Here is a 15316-nt window from a genome sequence, read left to right as displayed (position 1 = left end):
ATTATAATGTCTTGGAAATACCATGCAGTTCATTAGTAGAATGAAAGTGCTCATAAACGCTTGCTGATCTTTTTTTTTTTTTTTTTTTTGTGGTACGCGGGCCTCTCCCGTTGCGGAGCACAGGCTCCGGACGCGCAGGCTCAGCGGCCATGGCTCACGGGCCTAGCCGCTCCGCGGCATGTGGGATCTTCCCGGACCGGGGCACGAACCCGCGTCCCCTGCATCGGCCGGCAGACTCTCAATCACTGTGCCACCAGGGAAGCCCCTTACTGATCTTTTTAAACACCATTTTGTCTCAAATCCCTAACACTTTGTGTAACACTTGAGATGTATTTGCCTGCAAGATGCAGAAAACCTAGCGGACTTAAACTAACAAACATAAAACAAAGGACACTAGCTGTTTACTTCACCATGGTCCAAAGGTGGGCATTTCCAGCATAGGTTTGACATTCCAATGTTGTCATCCAGGACTAGGTTCTTCCCTTCCTTCTTAGCCATCCAAAGCTTGCTGGTTTTCAAACTCAGCCATAAGGCATCACAGCCCAAAGGTGGTGGCCACATACTCATATTTCAATGTGCCAAGCAGGAAGCAAATGATGTCAAAAATGGGGATATTAACTCATTCTTGTCAGAATCCCAGAAATCCCCCAGCCTAGCAGCCTTCTTCCCAGACCAATGGCAAGAACTGAGTCATGTGCCTACTTCTGAACTATGTACAGAACGGAAAGAGCTACCATCAATGATCAATCCTGATTCATCCCTTTTTTTTTTCCCCAAAAGTAAAGGGAAACTGCAGGGTATACAAGCAACATTGTGCCTGGTTTTCTATATTAAAAAAATTACACTAGAGCTATTTTCCTCAGGACCTTCAAGCTCTTAAGATTCTTCAGGGTTTTTCTTTTTTTTTTCCTCCCCTATATTTTAATCATTAAGCCTTTCCTTCATGGATTGTTTTTTTTTTTTTGTCTGCTGAAAATTGCCTATTGAAAAATTTCTGTTCTTGGGAGTTCCCTAGTGGCACAGTGGTTAAGCATCCACCTGCCAATGCAGGGGACACGGGTTCAAGCCCTGGTCTGGGAAGATCCCACATGCCACAGAGCAATTAAGCCCGTGCGCCACAACTAGTGAGCCTGCGCTCTAGAGCCCATGAGCCACAACTACTGAGCCCACGTGCTGCAACTACTGAAGTCCATGCTCCTAGAGCCCATGCTCAGCAACAAGAGAAGCCACCACCATGAGAAGCCCGCTCACCAGAATGAAATGTAGCCCCCACTCGCCACAACTAGAGAAAGCCCGTACTCAGCAACAAAGACCCAATGCAGCCAAAAATTAATTAATTTTTTAAAAAAAGAAAAATTTCTTTTCTCTATTAAAAGTTTTTTTTCATTGATTTGTTTACATACTCAATTTCTGCATTCTAATTCTTTTTCTTTTCTAAAGTGCTGAGACGTATCACATTTTCAAAAGAGACACACGTTTATTTTGCCCCTTCCTTTCCACTCTTCATATATACTTCTGTTTCTCAACTGTATTAGGAGCCTGAGAGGCCAAGAAAATGTTTTCTGCTCTCTTTATAATTACCAGTAGCATTTCATAGGTGCTAAATGTATTTGACTTGTCCTTCCCCTTTATGGTTAATCAGAGATATGTAGGCTTTTATAGGAAGCAAAAGGAATCAGGGTCTTATAGCCAAGCAAAGCACTGGTCATATTACGAATGCCCTCTACTAACTTGTTTACATTAAATTCCTTGCATACTTGCTTCTTGCTATTGTCAGAAAGTCCCAGAATACAGCGTATTTCCCACTTCATCCCACCTTTTCCAACATCTTTCACTGAAGCAAAGAAAGGAGCTGGGTTTCCATGGTAACACAAGTGTGACAGTTGAGGATATATGGGCATAGGTGAGATAATTCTCAGATTCAGAGGGGAGAGGAGAAATGAAGTTTTTCTCTTTTCTTTTTTTTTTTTTCTCCCAGCAATGTACTTCTGAAGCTAAAGAGACCCTGAGGTGTCAGTGTACACTGTTAAGCTTTCACTATCATACAGATTTACAGCTCTTGGGGAAAATTCAATTTTATTTTATCTCATTTTTATTTTGTCTTTCCCACAAACAAATGAATGGAGACATTTTATTTCTAAAATCACTCTCAGAATAGATAGTTCATGCTAGCATAGCAATGAACACAATTAAGGGATCAGGAGATACACACCCAATTCCCACCCAAATCTTCAAAATTCTCTGCACATCCCAACATCCTTTCTTTTAGCAGCTAATTCTTCTCTTTCACATAGAGCCCCAAATCAGGTCACTACCAAGACAGAATAGGTAGGAAAATGTGCTCCTACTTAACATGTTTTTTTTTTGAGTCTTATTGATTAAAAATCTACCTTTATGGCAGCACTGAGAATGAAAATTGAGGCCTGTCATTATGAGAAATATAAATGAGCTACACTACTCCAAGAGCTGCAGTCTCTACACTTCTCCTTATCAAGAAAGTTGGCACTGATGAAAGGTCAGGGAAAATAAACTGAGAAATGTCTTTAAAAACCTCTCCTCTCTCTATTATGCTAAGTGGAGTAACTGGGCACCGACTCACTATTTTTTTGTGACAACTTCTATCAGATGCACTCCAGTCCAGAGCTTCTCAACTTTTGGGGACCTAAAAAGTGAAAGCAGTTGCTTAAAGATACATTCTGGACCCACAATCTGGACCCACATTTGGACCCACAATCCCAATGCAAATTTCTTAAAAAAAAAAAAAAAAGTCACTGGGCCTTTACTTCTTGCAAAGTGAATGGTTTTTCAGTTCCACTGTAATACAAGGTACTACACAGGTTGTAATGATCCATACAAAGAGAGGAAGTTTGATGCTTCTTGGCTCTATTCAACCCCTAACAAACCTAGGGATTTCTTATGACTACAATACAAAAGTTGGATCTTAAAAGAGACAGTATGTCTTTTCCGTGAAAGAAGTGTAGCTGTTACTAAAGAAACCACAAAAAGCATATAAGTTTTACACAGTATATGAGACTTCTAAAAAGCTAGTTCAACACTGTATTCACCAACAAAATCCTCTTGAAACATGCCTGCCAAAAAAGCTCAGATATGAAGCTTCACTTCAAATCCATGTGAGCTCTTAATTTTAATTCACTTATTCACATTAGTAGTTTAAAATGAGGTATCAGATGCTCTTTGGTTTCAATTCTCATAAAACTTTCCTCTTGATTCTTAGTTCTTTTGCAATCTGCCTTCACTGTTGATTCTGGTGGCTCAAATATAACCTCATATTTTGATAAGTAATCAAGAAATAATGATTGAGTTATATTTTACCACATATTTTGACAGGACACTTGCCCGCAATTATTTTAAGCAAAAACTTGGTGTGTTATACTATAGCAAGATAATGCAAGGGTAAGTTATTCATTTTAAGATAATGGAGCGATAGGGCTGTAGGACACTGCTAAAGCTGAGTACATCTTTGTAGTAGTTTGATAATTGACCCAAAAAAAGATGATAAAAGAACATCTGTTTTATTGATGAACTCAGACCAAAATCCTCTCTACGTGATGACCTTGTGCAGAAGAGGAAGGCTGAAAAGGTATGCCATGATCAAACCTTAGTTAGAACTATAGAAACTTATTATTCCCAAGAAATGTGAGATGGTAATGGATGGGTGTAGACTAGTTCGAGAAGGACATAGTTTAAGGAAGGTAAATCCGATTACCAGTTATTGCAAAATATAATCCAGGAATATTTACGGACATAACTTCTCCTAAATTTGACGTTATAGGTGGGAGAGAGTGTGTAATTAAGATCTAATGCCACAGAGAGAACAGTAAGTTTCAAAACTGAGTTGTTAAAAACCTTTTAGGAGGCACGCATGGAAAACCCATGCAACTGCTGCTGTATGTCTAAGCACCCGAAATTTTCTCACTCTAAAGAGTCCCTGTTTTGTCAGTTCACCCCACTTTTCAGCCCACATCCCTCAGCACTATTTCCGTGTCTATCATTTAGGCAGAATGCCACGGAGACGACGTTAAAAGTGAAATCCATCACTCTCGCCCGCAACACATCCTGTTTCTTTGCCCGAATAGGGTGCCGCGACCCACCCCTCAATCACTGACCCCTCCCAGACCCCACCAGCTCTGCCCCTGTCTCCATACTACCGGCCCTTGGTGGCAAGGAAACCGCGAATTCTGGTTGGCTCAGCGCAAGTCTCCGTCTTTCTTCAGCTCACCTATGATTGGCTGGCAGAGTATGCGCAGAGGCAAACGCCCAGCCTGGCCAACAGTGGCAGATGGGATGGCTGAGCCTGAGACTAGAGTTTTCCTCCATTGGCTGATGGGTCAGTGTCACGTGGCATGAAGCGGCTCTCTATTGGTCGAGAATAATACCACGGGGTCCAAAAACGCGGGCTGGTTGGCTGGAATGAATCCCAGCTTCCTACTAGATGCCCCGGCTGGCTGTTGCTATGAGGTGTCCCTGGGCCTTCTGGCTGCTGCTGGGGGATCCGCTCTCCCGGTTTTCCAAGTGCCCGTAGCTGACAGGGCGTGGGAAGAGCTCGACTTTTATCAGGCACTGAAGAAGGGCGGGGCTGGGGAAGGTGGGTGGGCCCCCGGCGACGTCACAGAGCGTGGGCCCGGCTTCCTTGGTCTCTGGCCTTCGCCGCCTCGGGCAGTGGGCTGGATGGGTGTCTGTCACTTCTCCCTCAGTGTCCTGACGCCTACAACAAAGCTGCATTTCGTTGTATTTATGCTCCTCCCTTAAAGCTTCTTATGTTTATACAAGATAAAACCAAAGCTCTCAGGAATGCTGACAGACTGGGTGGTGCCCAGCAAGGCCCTCATGCCAAGGCCTCCTTCTGGACCTTGCCAGTATCTTCTTCTCCCCGCCTCATGTTAAAGCCCGGAGATTGCTCTGGCCCCTCCAACATCTTGTGTCCGCCAAATTCTGAACGTGGCGTTCTCAGGTAGAAGCGGCTCCCGTCGCAGGAGGAAGAACTGCGCATGCTCAGTACGCAGGCCCCGGGGTTCGACGGGGCAGACGAGATGGGGTGTTGTTGGGTAACCCAGGTGGCTGTTTATCTAAACGCGGGCCGAGGCTTCCGCGCCGCGCCGAGCTTCCTGGGAGCGCGCGCGCGGCCGGTCGCCTAGGCGACGGAGGGAGCAGGGGCGGGGCTGCGCCGCCGGGCTCCGCCCCGGGCCGCCGGGCCCCGCCCCCAGCAGCGCTGCGGCTCGGGCTCGGGCTCGGGCGCGCGCTTCGGCGCCGGGAAGAGAGGCGGCGGCGGCGGGCGGGGAGCTGGGCGTGGAGGCGCGAGGGGCGGGGCCGCCGGCACTGCGGGCCCGCGGTTCGGGCGGCTCCGTCGGCTCCTTGGCTCACACTCCCTGCTCGCCCTCAGTGCCTGCCGGCGCCCGCGGTGCCGCGTTGCCGCCCGGCTCGGCCCATGCCCAGGGCTGCTGCTCCCTCCGCCGGCGCCCGGGGGGCCGCGGCGGCCGTGAGGTGGGGGCGGCCGCGGGAGGCGGCGGGGCCGGCCGCCGGCGCAGGGTCCGGGCGCGCAGCGCGGCGGGCGTAGGTCTATGTCGCGGGCAGCGGCGGCGGCGGCGGCCGCGGAGGGACGATGCGCGAGTACAAAGTGGTGGTGCTGGGCTCGGGCGGGGTCGGCAAATCCGCCCTGACCGTGCAGTTCGTGACCGGCACCTTCATCGAGAAATACGACCCCACCATCGAGGACTTCTACCGCAAGGAGATCGAGGTGGACTCGTCGCCGTCGGTGCTGGAGATCCTGGACACGGCGGGCACCGAGCAGTTCGCGTCCATGCGGGACCTGTACATCAAGAACGGCCAGGGCTTCATCCTCGTCTACAGCCTCGTCAACCAGCAGAGCTTCCAGGACATCAAGCCCATGCGGGACCAGATCATCCGAGTGAAGCGGTGAGAGGGCCGGGGGCGCGGGCAGGGGGCTTCGCGGTGCGGCCGGCAGCCCCTGTCCCGGGGCCAGAACTCCCTCCCGCGCGCTCTAAGGTGGCCGTGGGCAGGAGGAGATGTCTAGGGAGATGGCTCTGCGATCTTACGCTTTATGATTTTTTTTTTTTTTTACCAGCATCCTCCTCCTCCTCATCTTGAATCTCAAATTTGAGTGCTTTGTTTCACAACTCAAATTTGGCATCCCGTGAACCCACAGCACAGCTCTTTGTCTCTTGGATATTACTAGTAGCGCTTGTGCAGAACCCCAAAGGAAACAAAGTTTAAAACTTGCAGGGGGGGTGGGGAGAGGGGCGGGTAGGTTTCTGCTGGGAAGAGGGCAGCTGTGCAAGTATAGTGGAGACATTTTCAGATTGAACAACAACAGAAAACCTACCTTTGCAGTATTTGACAGCAAAAATTGCTCACACGTACGTGGTTAAAAATGTCAAGTCCAAAGGAAAGAGACCTTTCTCATTTTATAAAAGATTGAATGGTGCCAAGGCGTTTTACAAAAATGAACTCTCCAATTAAGATGAAACTTTAAAGACAGATTATCAAATTATTTGAAGACATGTCTCAGTGGGATTGAGTTAGTATATAGAAGCACAAGTATACCATTCACATTAAAAAATGCGACTTAACTTTTTTTTTTCTTTTTAGTCCAGCTGCCTTATTCCCCTCAAAAACAAAAAAAGAAAGAATGAAAAGGGAGGGAAAAAGGCATTCCTGGAAATAATGCAAGTTTCTTCAAAGGTGTGACTCAGATATTAGCTAATTTAAAGTTAATGCAAATAAGCTCTTTCCTGATATGAACTCTTTTTTTCTAAAGTGTGCATTTTGGAAATATGGCTGGTAGCATAAATGGCTTATGATATTTGTTTTAAGTTGATTGAGTCTATTTTTTCCTATAATTTCAATAATCAGAAGTGTGATATCTCAGTTCAGAGTTTTAGCAAATTTTTCTAATTACTGTTTACGTGTTACTGCTTTGTCTCATTCTTATTATTAGTTAATAATTGCTCATAATTTTGATTTAGTGTAATTTTGTTTTTCTTACCCAATTCTACCTATAACCCTAAATTTGCAGACATTTGCTGAAAACTAGTTGTAAGTGTACTGTAGACGTAGTCTCATTTTTAGTCAGTTTGAGTCTACTCACTTTGAAAGAGCAAATACTAAGGCACATATACTCAGGGGTTGCTCAAAAATTCATTAGAAGAAGCACATTTTTAATGCCACATATGAGATCAAAGGAGAGGCCCTCTCCTGTAGCTCTCCCCACTTAATTCACTGAATATGCACTTTAATAGCTAACCTAAAATTTGGTATGTTACTTCTTCCATTAAATTTCAAACTAGAATAAAGTGAATATTTTTATAGCCTCTCATGGTGTTCTGAGATCTGTGAATCTGATAGCTTCTTACTTCTTCAGTCTCATTTTCTTGACAGTTAATTGTTATAGTTAACATAGGAACAATTTTGGTGTTAAATTTACTAAGTATCTGATATTTAAGAGGCTACATTCAAGTGACTCACATCTTTAATTCCCCCTTCATACTACTTAAAAAAAAAACACATACAAAACAGGACAATCTAACACACTGTCACATGTCAATCTTAGGCGATATACATACATCAGATAATAAAGTAACTGCCCCAACTCCTCCACCCTTTATATTTAAACATATACAGATAATACGTGCATTGATAAAAGTCACATGCCCAGGGCGAACTTCTTGACACAAGCCTAGGGGACAGAATATGGTAAAATGTCATTGGATAGTGTAGTGCATATGATTTTGTAGTTTCTTATGATTTAGTAGAGATTACTAATAATGAGTTAGTCTAAACGTAGTGTATTGGAACAATTTATTTGTTTGCACTGTGACCCAGGAAGAAAAAAAAGAGTAAAATTCTATTTGCCCAGATGTCATTTACTCACTAGTCTCAGTTCCTGATGTGAAAGTTGAAAAGACCAGCTGAAGTGTAGTTCATAAACTCTTTCACTAGAATTCATCCACTGTGTCCTTAAGAACCACTTGGGCCATTCTGTGTCCTGATATTTTTTACTTCACCCTAATCTCATCATCTGGCCTCCCGGCCTATAGCATATTATAAACAACGTTGAAAGAAAGAAGGAATCTGTGTATACTATGTATTTTACAATATAGTGTATGTTATGCACATATTATGCTAAAGCAGGCATTCAATGTGTTGGTTCTTTAACTTTTCCCACTTAAAGAGAATAAAATGTGATTTTCAAATAAGTGAATTTTCTTCTCTTTTTGGGAATCAGTTTTTAAATTAATCAGTTGCTGTAGGAGGTATTCGTAGTTGTTCCCTCCCCTCTGCCAGTTACTGCTTTGCATATTATATACAAGAGTTGTTTGGGGATATTTAATATCACCATAATGCAGATGACATAAGGGAAGTGCAGAGAGGGTTGATATTTCACCCAAAACTAGTCATTGGTGGAGAAGAGATTTAAACCAAGATCTGCATGAATCCACGTATTCTTCTTTTCTTCTATGCCACTCTGGCTTTGACCTTGATGTTTATTGGCAAATTCAGCAATCCAGGTCTAGGGTTGCGCTCTTCAATTCAAATATAGTTGTGGGCCATGTGTGTAATTTTGAAATGTCTACTAGCTGATTTTTTTTTTAAAGTGTGAAGCAGGTAAAATTAATTTTAATAATGTATTTTATTTAACCTACTCTATCTAAAATACTGTCATTTCAATGTGTAATCAGTATTCAAAAATTGAGATACTTTAATAGTTTTCTTTTTCATACTAAATTTTCAAAATCTGGTGTTCAGTTTACACTTACTGCACATCTCAGTTCAGACTAGCTGTATTTCAGTTGCTCAACAGCCACATGTGGCTCCAGGCTACCATATTGGACAGTGTAGGTCTAAGGTGTCTATATTTGGGGAAATGCTTGCTTCTCTGAGCTCCATCTTCCTTGTCTGTGAATTAGAGTATAGCATGCACTTCTCAAGAGTCTTTGTTAGGATAAAATGAGATGATATATTTTAAAGTGTCCAACACAATACCTTGAACACAAAAATTGCTTCAAAATCCCAGCTGTTCTTTAACTTTGTCACCCTGTCTGCTTAAAGTTTTATCCTTGATATAAATGTAATTTGAGAGGAAATAAATTTGATTGCATTTTGAAAGTCATTACCTAGTATAGACAAGATGATACTAAAAAAGCAGTGGTGACTAAAACAATCCTTGGAAAAATTTTGTTGGTATTCTCTTAAAATATTTTCTCTTATTAAAGATCTTATGGGAAAGGGCAAGAGAATGAACATTTAACTTTAACTGTAGCACCAATGCACGGCTGACAGTGAAATGGAGCTTCTCCCTGGATTGTTCTTGTATGGAACGTTTTGCTTATAAAAAGTATAAAACAGGTCCCTTCTCCCTTAAGTGTCTGTAGGTTCACGGACATCCATAGACAGGTTCCCCCCTGCAATCTGAAAGTAGAGAGTTCCTGTGAAACCTTTCCTAAGCCAAAATGGCATAAAGTGAAGAAGCAATTACCTTAGGACGCATCTTGCTTACAGATGCTCAAAAAAAAAAAAAAAATCTAGATAAAGCGCAGATGCTCACAGACACAGTTCAAAGCTATGGCAGCTTGATGCTGAGGTGCTGAGTGTGGCTCCTGGGGAAGGAACTTGGAGGTGCCTTTCTCCCTGATGGGGTACGTGCTACCTCTCAACTGCTCACAACAAACCAAATGCTGGATGCTATTTTCACTTTTTGCCTTTTTTCATAAAAGCAAAAATCATCTTCTGATTTCTTTTGGTTATCAAAAACAGGTACTAACGTAGGTCCTTCCTAAAAGTGAAGTGTCACGAAGCAGCTTTTGAAAAGCACAGGATACCTGTACATACACAAGCTCCTGTCCAAGCCAAGCCAGCTAGCTAAAATGGTGGTTTTTATAAATTCACATGCTTTCTTTTTTTAAATTGACTTTGGATGAGATCAGACACATAGGGAAGAGTGACAAGGATACAGAAAATGTTTCAATTGAAATAAAACTCAAGTTCTTTCTAATTTCATAGTTGCTTCTCCCATTCCTCCCAGGGTAAGCCATGGTCCTGACTTGAAGTACCTTGGAACATGCAACCCAATGCGTATTCTTAGGATAAAGCCCAGAAATCTTCAACGTGACCTTCCCAGGCCCAGCAATGCTCTTATCCCTCCCTGCCTTTCCACCTTCACCTCTGGCAACCTTCCTCGCCCCTTGGATTCCAGCACCCAGACCTTCTTTTAGTTCCATGAAAGTGCCTATCTCTGGGCTTTCCTTCTACATGCAGAAATCACCCACCTTTTGCAGAGTTAATTCCTACTTTTTGGCCCCTGCTTAGAAGATTTCCTCCTCAGGGAAGCCTTCCTCATCTTTCCAGACTGACTTTATTCCATCTTGTCTTCCCACACTGTATTAACCTCATGCCTCACCCCTTCCCTCAGCCACTCTTGTTTCAGACATCAGTGGCACCCTGTGCTTCCCCTCTTCTGGTAGTGCTCATCAGAGTTTAATTTAAGTACAGTCCGTCTTTCTTATTCAACTGTAATCCCATGTGGCTAGAATGGCTCCTGGCACATAGGAATCAATCAAGAAAAATGTGTTGAAAAAAATTAGTGTTCAAAGAGAAAATTATTTTCGTGGCCTCAGTTTCCCCAAGCATTTGAATTTTATAGATGGAGGAGGTGACTCTTTAAAGCCCATTTTGCAGCTGGAGTAGACAATCTCCCTTCCACTCTAACGTTCTGTGAGAGTACTTCTATCTACTAGGGGCGACCAGGGAAGAGGTGAAGTTTAAAAACAAACTTTAAGAATCAGAAGCATGGTGTCTTCCAGACGGAGGACATGGCATGGGAAATGCATAGGATGGGTTCATTGGCTGTTAAATAGACCAGGTTGGCCAAACCAGGAATTTATATAGAAGTGTGAGAAGAGGTAAAATACATAAAGCTAAATTACAGAAGGTTAAAGACTTTGGACTTGCTCTTGCAGTCAAGGGCCATGATCAGAATTGTTATAAAAATAGTAATATGGTGGTGATATGATAGATGGCTTAGTGGTAATAGACCAGAGTCAGAAGAAAGAGTTGTGTTGTCATAATCTCATTTCTCCATGAAGTATAAAGATTCTGAATTGGCATGGAAAGAATGGATGCAGATAATGTTGTAAAGAATGAATTAATCAAACTTAGTGGAAGAAGAAGAGGGAAAGGTCAAAAGTAACCTTGACATTTTGAACATGAGCGAATAGGATTAGAGAGGAATAGCTGGGGGAGATTGTTTTGGCTGTGGAGATTGTAATCATCCAGATAGATGCACCTAATAAGCAATTAGAATACTGGACTAAAGCCTGAAAGTTCAGTTTATGTATGAGTGTAAAGGCTCGAAATCATCTGTATAATTCACATTTGGAGAGTAGGTGAACCCTGCTGGGTAGTGTATAAAGAGGTAGAAGTGAATGGCCAGGAATAGAAATTAGAAATGAATATGGCCAAGGATAGAACTTGATATTTGTAAGGAACCTAGAGGAGAGTTTATACATTGCATTAGGCTAGAAAGCATGGTGCATTTTATTTTTTTTTAATTTTTTTGTTTTTTCATTATTTCAAAGCCCCCTTTTATTATTAATCACAGAGCAATAAAAGACAAACAAGCAACAACAGCAGAAAAAACTATTTGCAAAACTACTTCTAAAATACTCTTAAACACTTTTGACTTACTAATTATCTATGAAGAAGTTCTACATCAGAAAAGCATTGAAAACTTTAATACCTTAGTCATTTAAAAGCACCTTCATTATCCAGGCTTTAGGAGCCAATGTCCTTTAATGGACAACAGACTCTTGAATAGTCCTTTATTGGACATTTTAAGAGTTATACAACAATAAATATTTTGGCTTCCCAGAACCTGCACCATATCTACCTCATTAGCCTACCTTTGGGTCCTTTCTTTTCTTTTTTTTTTTTTTTTTTTGTGGTATGTGGGCCTCTCACTGTTGTGGCCTCTCCCCTTGCGGAGCACAGGCTCCGGACGCGCAGGCTCAGCGGCCATGGCTCACGGGCCCAGCCGCTCCGCGGCATGTGGGATCTTCCCAGACCGGGGCATGAACCCGTGTCACCTGCATCGGCAGGTGGACTCTCAACCACTGCGCCACCAGGGAAGCCCCTTTGGGTCCTTTCTGATCGGGCATTTCTTTTCCCTCAAGGTTCATAAATACTGCACTAGATGGCCTTTTCATTTCAGGATAGCCATTTCATTACTTATTTTTATGTGGCATGGTGCATTTTAAGACTGAGAAGAAAAGTGGGGAAAGGGTGGTTATTTGTACTACCCAAAGTGAATAAGTTACTGGGGTTTTTTTTACTATTATTATTTCATATTTCTGTATCATTTAAGTGATCACTTTTAAGAGACCCAGCTGATCGTTTGCACATTTTCTCCTCACAGTAAGTTGCCCTAAAAGCCCAATCTAAGGTAGAGGTAGATTGCCAATTGCTAACACATAGATCATGACCCACAACAGATTGGCACTGTGGAGCTGAAACCAGGAAATACATCCAATGATGTTTGTCCCAATGAGTGATTTCTGGAGTCTGCCACCAATTCCTTCTTCCCCAAACACCTCCTTCCCCAGTTTGATACCTCCAGAGACCATAATTGTAATTGAAAGCTCCTCCAAGGTACAGAGCCTAATAGCTGTGAGTCACTTTTTATAGCCCAGAGTTGTTTCCTGAAAAGGAAACTTGGTTTTGCTGCATTGTAAAATTAGAATATTACAGTAGAGTCATTTCCTTTTTACCATCCCAGGATTAGAATTTTTTAAGTTCACTTTGTAGATGAAGTAGGTGATCTCCCACCAACCCTACGTTCTGAGACTACTTCTGTCTCATTGGCACAATAAGGGGAAAAGTAGTTGAGTATGAACCTTAAAGAATCAGCAGCCTGTGACCTGCAAATCTTATCTATTTAGGGGTTTGTGATAATTGTATCAATAAAATCTCTAATCAGGGGAATCGTTACAATGTTGTTTTTTTTAAAAAAGGTGGAGGGACAGAAAGGATTTAAATAGCCAGCCAACAATTCCACTGCACACAGACAAAAGAGATCAGCTATCCCTGAATATTGATAAATCCTCGCACAAATGCAACAGATGGATGATTTGAAAGGTGATTGGACTGGCCACTGAATGAGAAGTATTCAGGCCCCTGGCAGGTGGATGACATTGACTTTCTAACTCTCCTTTAGGAAGAAGTCAGATAATTAACAGATAAACACTAAGAAGGAGGAACTAATAAAATATCTCTGGATGACACAACCAACAGGAAGAGCCAACAAAGTTGGAATCTTTTTATTTGTTAAAATTTTCCAGTAACAGTACACTTGAGTGATTTAATTCTGTACGCCATCTTTTCAGAAATTATACATGGCGCATTAAAATGCATAGATTATATATTTACACATTTCTAAGCAGTGATCTTTACATAAAACTATGTACACCATACGCAATCTGTGATTTTAGACATTTGCATTTCAGTAAAGTATATAAGTAAAATAAGTATATTGATAAAGTTTAAGTTTATCAAAATATATTAAAAGAGCATATTTCTAGTTGCTAAGATTTTGACATGGTATATACTAAATACTGTTTATGTACTTCTAAAAGATTGGAACCTCTTTGGAAATGTCGGACCTAGTATTTCAACTATTCACCTTTTATTCTTGTAGGAAAATTCTACTAAAAAACACATCACATTAGCCTGATTTTTAATAAATTTCAGTTTAAATTAAAGGTCACTGCTATGAAATAAGATTTTTTTCCAGCATGTGAGTCAGAATAAGGTTATTGGGTATCCGAATCAAATGTCAGCAGCATATTATATCGAAGGCATGGTTTGGGAAATCCAATAATAAAGCAGCATTGGAATTCTTTGGAGTTTGATGCATTTTATTACTTAATGTTGGAAATGTACTTATCACACATTGCTAAAAGCTCTATCTGAATAAGCTATTTAAAATAGATTACAGCATGTGAATAAAGTATACTTGTAAATTATACATTCTTTTTAATCAAACTGCTGAAATATATTCACTGGTGGAATTGGATACATTGTTGGTTTTCTTTTGTTTTTTTGTTTTGAAAACAAACCAAATTGATATTTTATGGAGAAATGTGGTAATTAATTATTTAGCGGGTTTTTAAAGTTCATTTTTATTGAGATATAATTGACATATAACATTGTAATAGTTTTACGGTTTTTTCACTCAGTAAAATTATGCAAGACAAACATTGTAAACCTTTACTTTAAACATTTAGGAGTTATTTCCCATAAAACATAATGATTTGATATATGCATATATTGCAAAATGGTCACCACAGTAAGTGTATTTAACGTCTGTCACCACACACAGTTACAATTGTGTGTGTGTGTGTGTGTGTGTGTATGTGATGTCAGCGTTTATGATTTACTACCTTGGCAGGTTTCAGGCATCCAATAACGTATTGTTACCTGTAGGCGCCGTGCTGTACACCAGCCCCAAGACTTACTTATCATTTATCTTATAACTGGCAGTTTGTACCTTTTTACTGCCTTCACCCATTTCACCCCCCACCCCATCTGTTCTCTGTATCTGTGAGTTCAGTTTTGTGGTTTGTTTGTTTTAAGATTCTGTATATAAGTGGAATTATACCGTTATTTGTGTTTTTTCTGTCTGACTTATTTCACTTAGCATAATGCCCTTAAGGTCCATCCAAATTGTCTCAAATGACAGGATTTCCTTCTTTTTTATGATTTAATAATATTCTGATCTATATATATATATATAACATTTTCTTTATCAGTTCGTCCATCAGCGGACACTTAGGTTGTTTCCATGTCCTGACTATTGCAAATAATGCCGCAGTGAACTTGAGGGTGCAGATATCTCTTCGAGATAGTGATTTTGTTTTCTTTGGGTAAATACAGAAGTGACATTGCTAGACGTTCTATTTTTAATATTTTGAGGAACCTCCATACTGTTTTCCATGGTGGCTGCACCAATTTACATGCCTACCCACTGTGCACAGGGGTTTTCTTTTCTCCACATTCTCACCAACACTTGTTTATTTTTTGTCTTTTTGGTGATAGTCATTCTAACAGGTGATATCTCATTGTGACTTTGATATGCATTTCCCTGATTATCAGTGTTGAGCACCTTTTCATGTACTTTTTGGCCACCTGTATGTCTCCTTTGGAAAAATGTCTGTTCAGATCCTCTGCCCATTTTTTAATTGGATTTTTTTCTATTGAGTTGTATGAGTCCTTTTTATATTTCAGG

The 15316-nt window shown here is 41.4% G+C and overlaps 1 protein-coding gene across 1 annotated transcript in view; it reads left to right on the top strand.

Moving 5' to 3' along the window:
- Nucleotides 1–5620: 5620 nt before the first annotated feature.
- RAP2A (RAP2A, member of RAS oncogene family) overlaps nucleotides 5621–15316 on the top strand; it is a gene marked incomplete at both ends in the record, with an annotated part of 32781 nt that continues 23085 nt past the window's right edge. Inside the window, one exon of the mRNA XM_079721990.1 lies at nucleotides 5621–5934. Within this exon, the coding sequence (XP_079578116.1) occupies nucleotides 5621–5934 (314 nt within the window). The remainder of the gene's footprint in view (nucleotides 5935–15316) is intronic.

Source organism: Hyperoodon ampullatus (genome assembly GCF_949752795.1).
Source record: "Hyperoodon ampullatus genome assembly, chromosome: 16".
Taxonomy (NCBI): domain Eukaryota; kingdom Metazoa; phylum Chordata; class Mammalia; order Artiodactyla; family Ziphiidae; genus Hyperoodon; species Hyperoodon ampullatus.
This window is presented reverse-complemented; position numbering and strand designations above follow the sequence as displayed.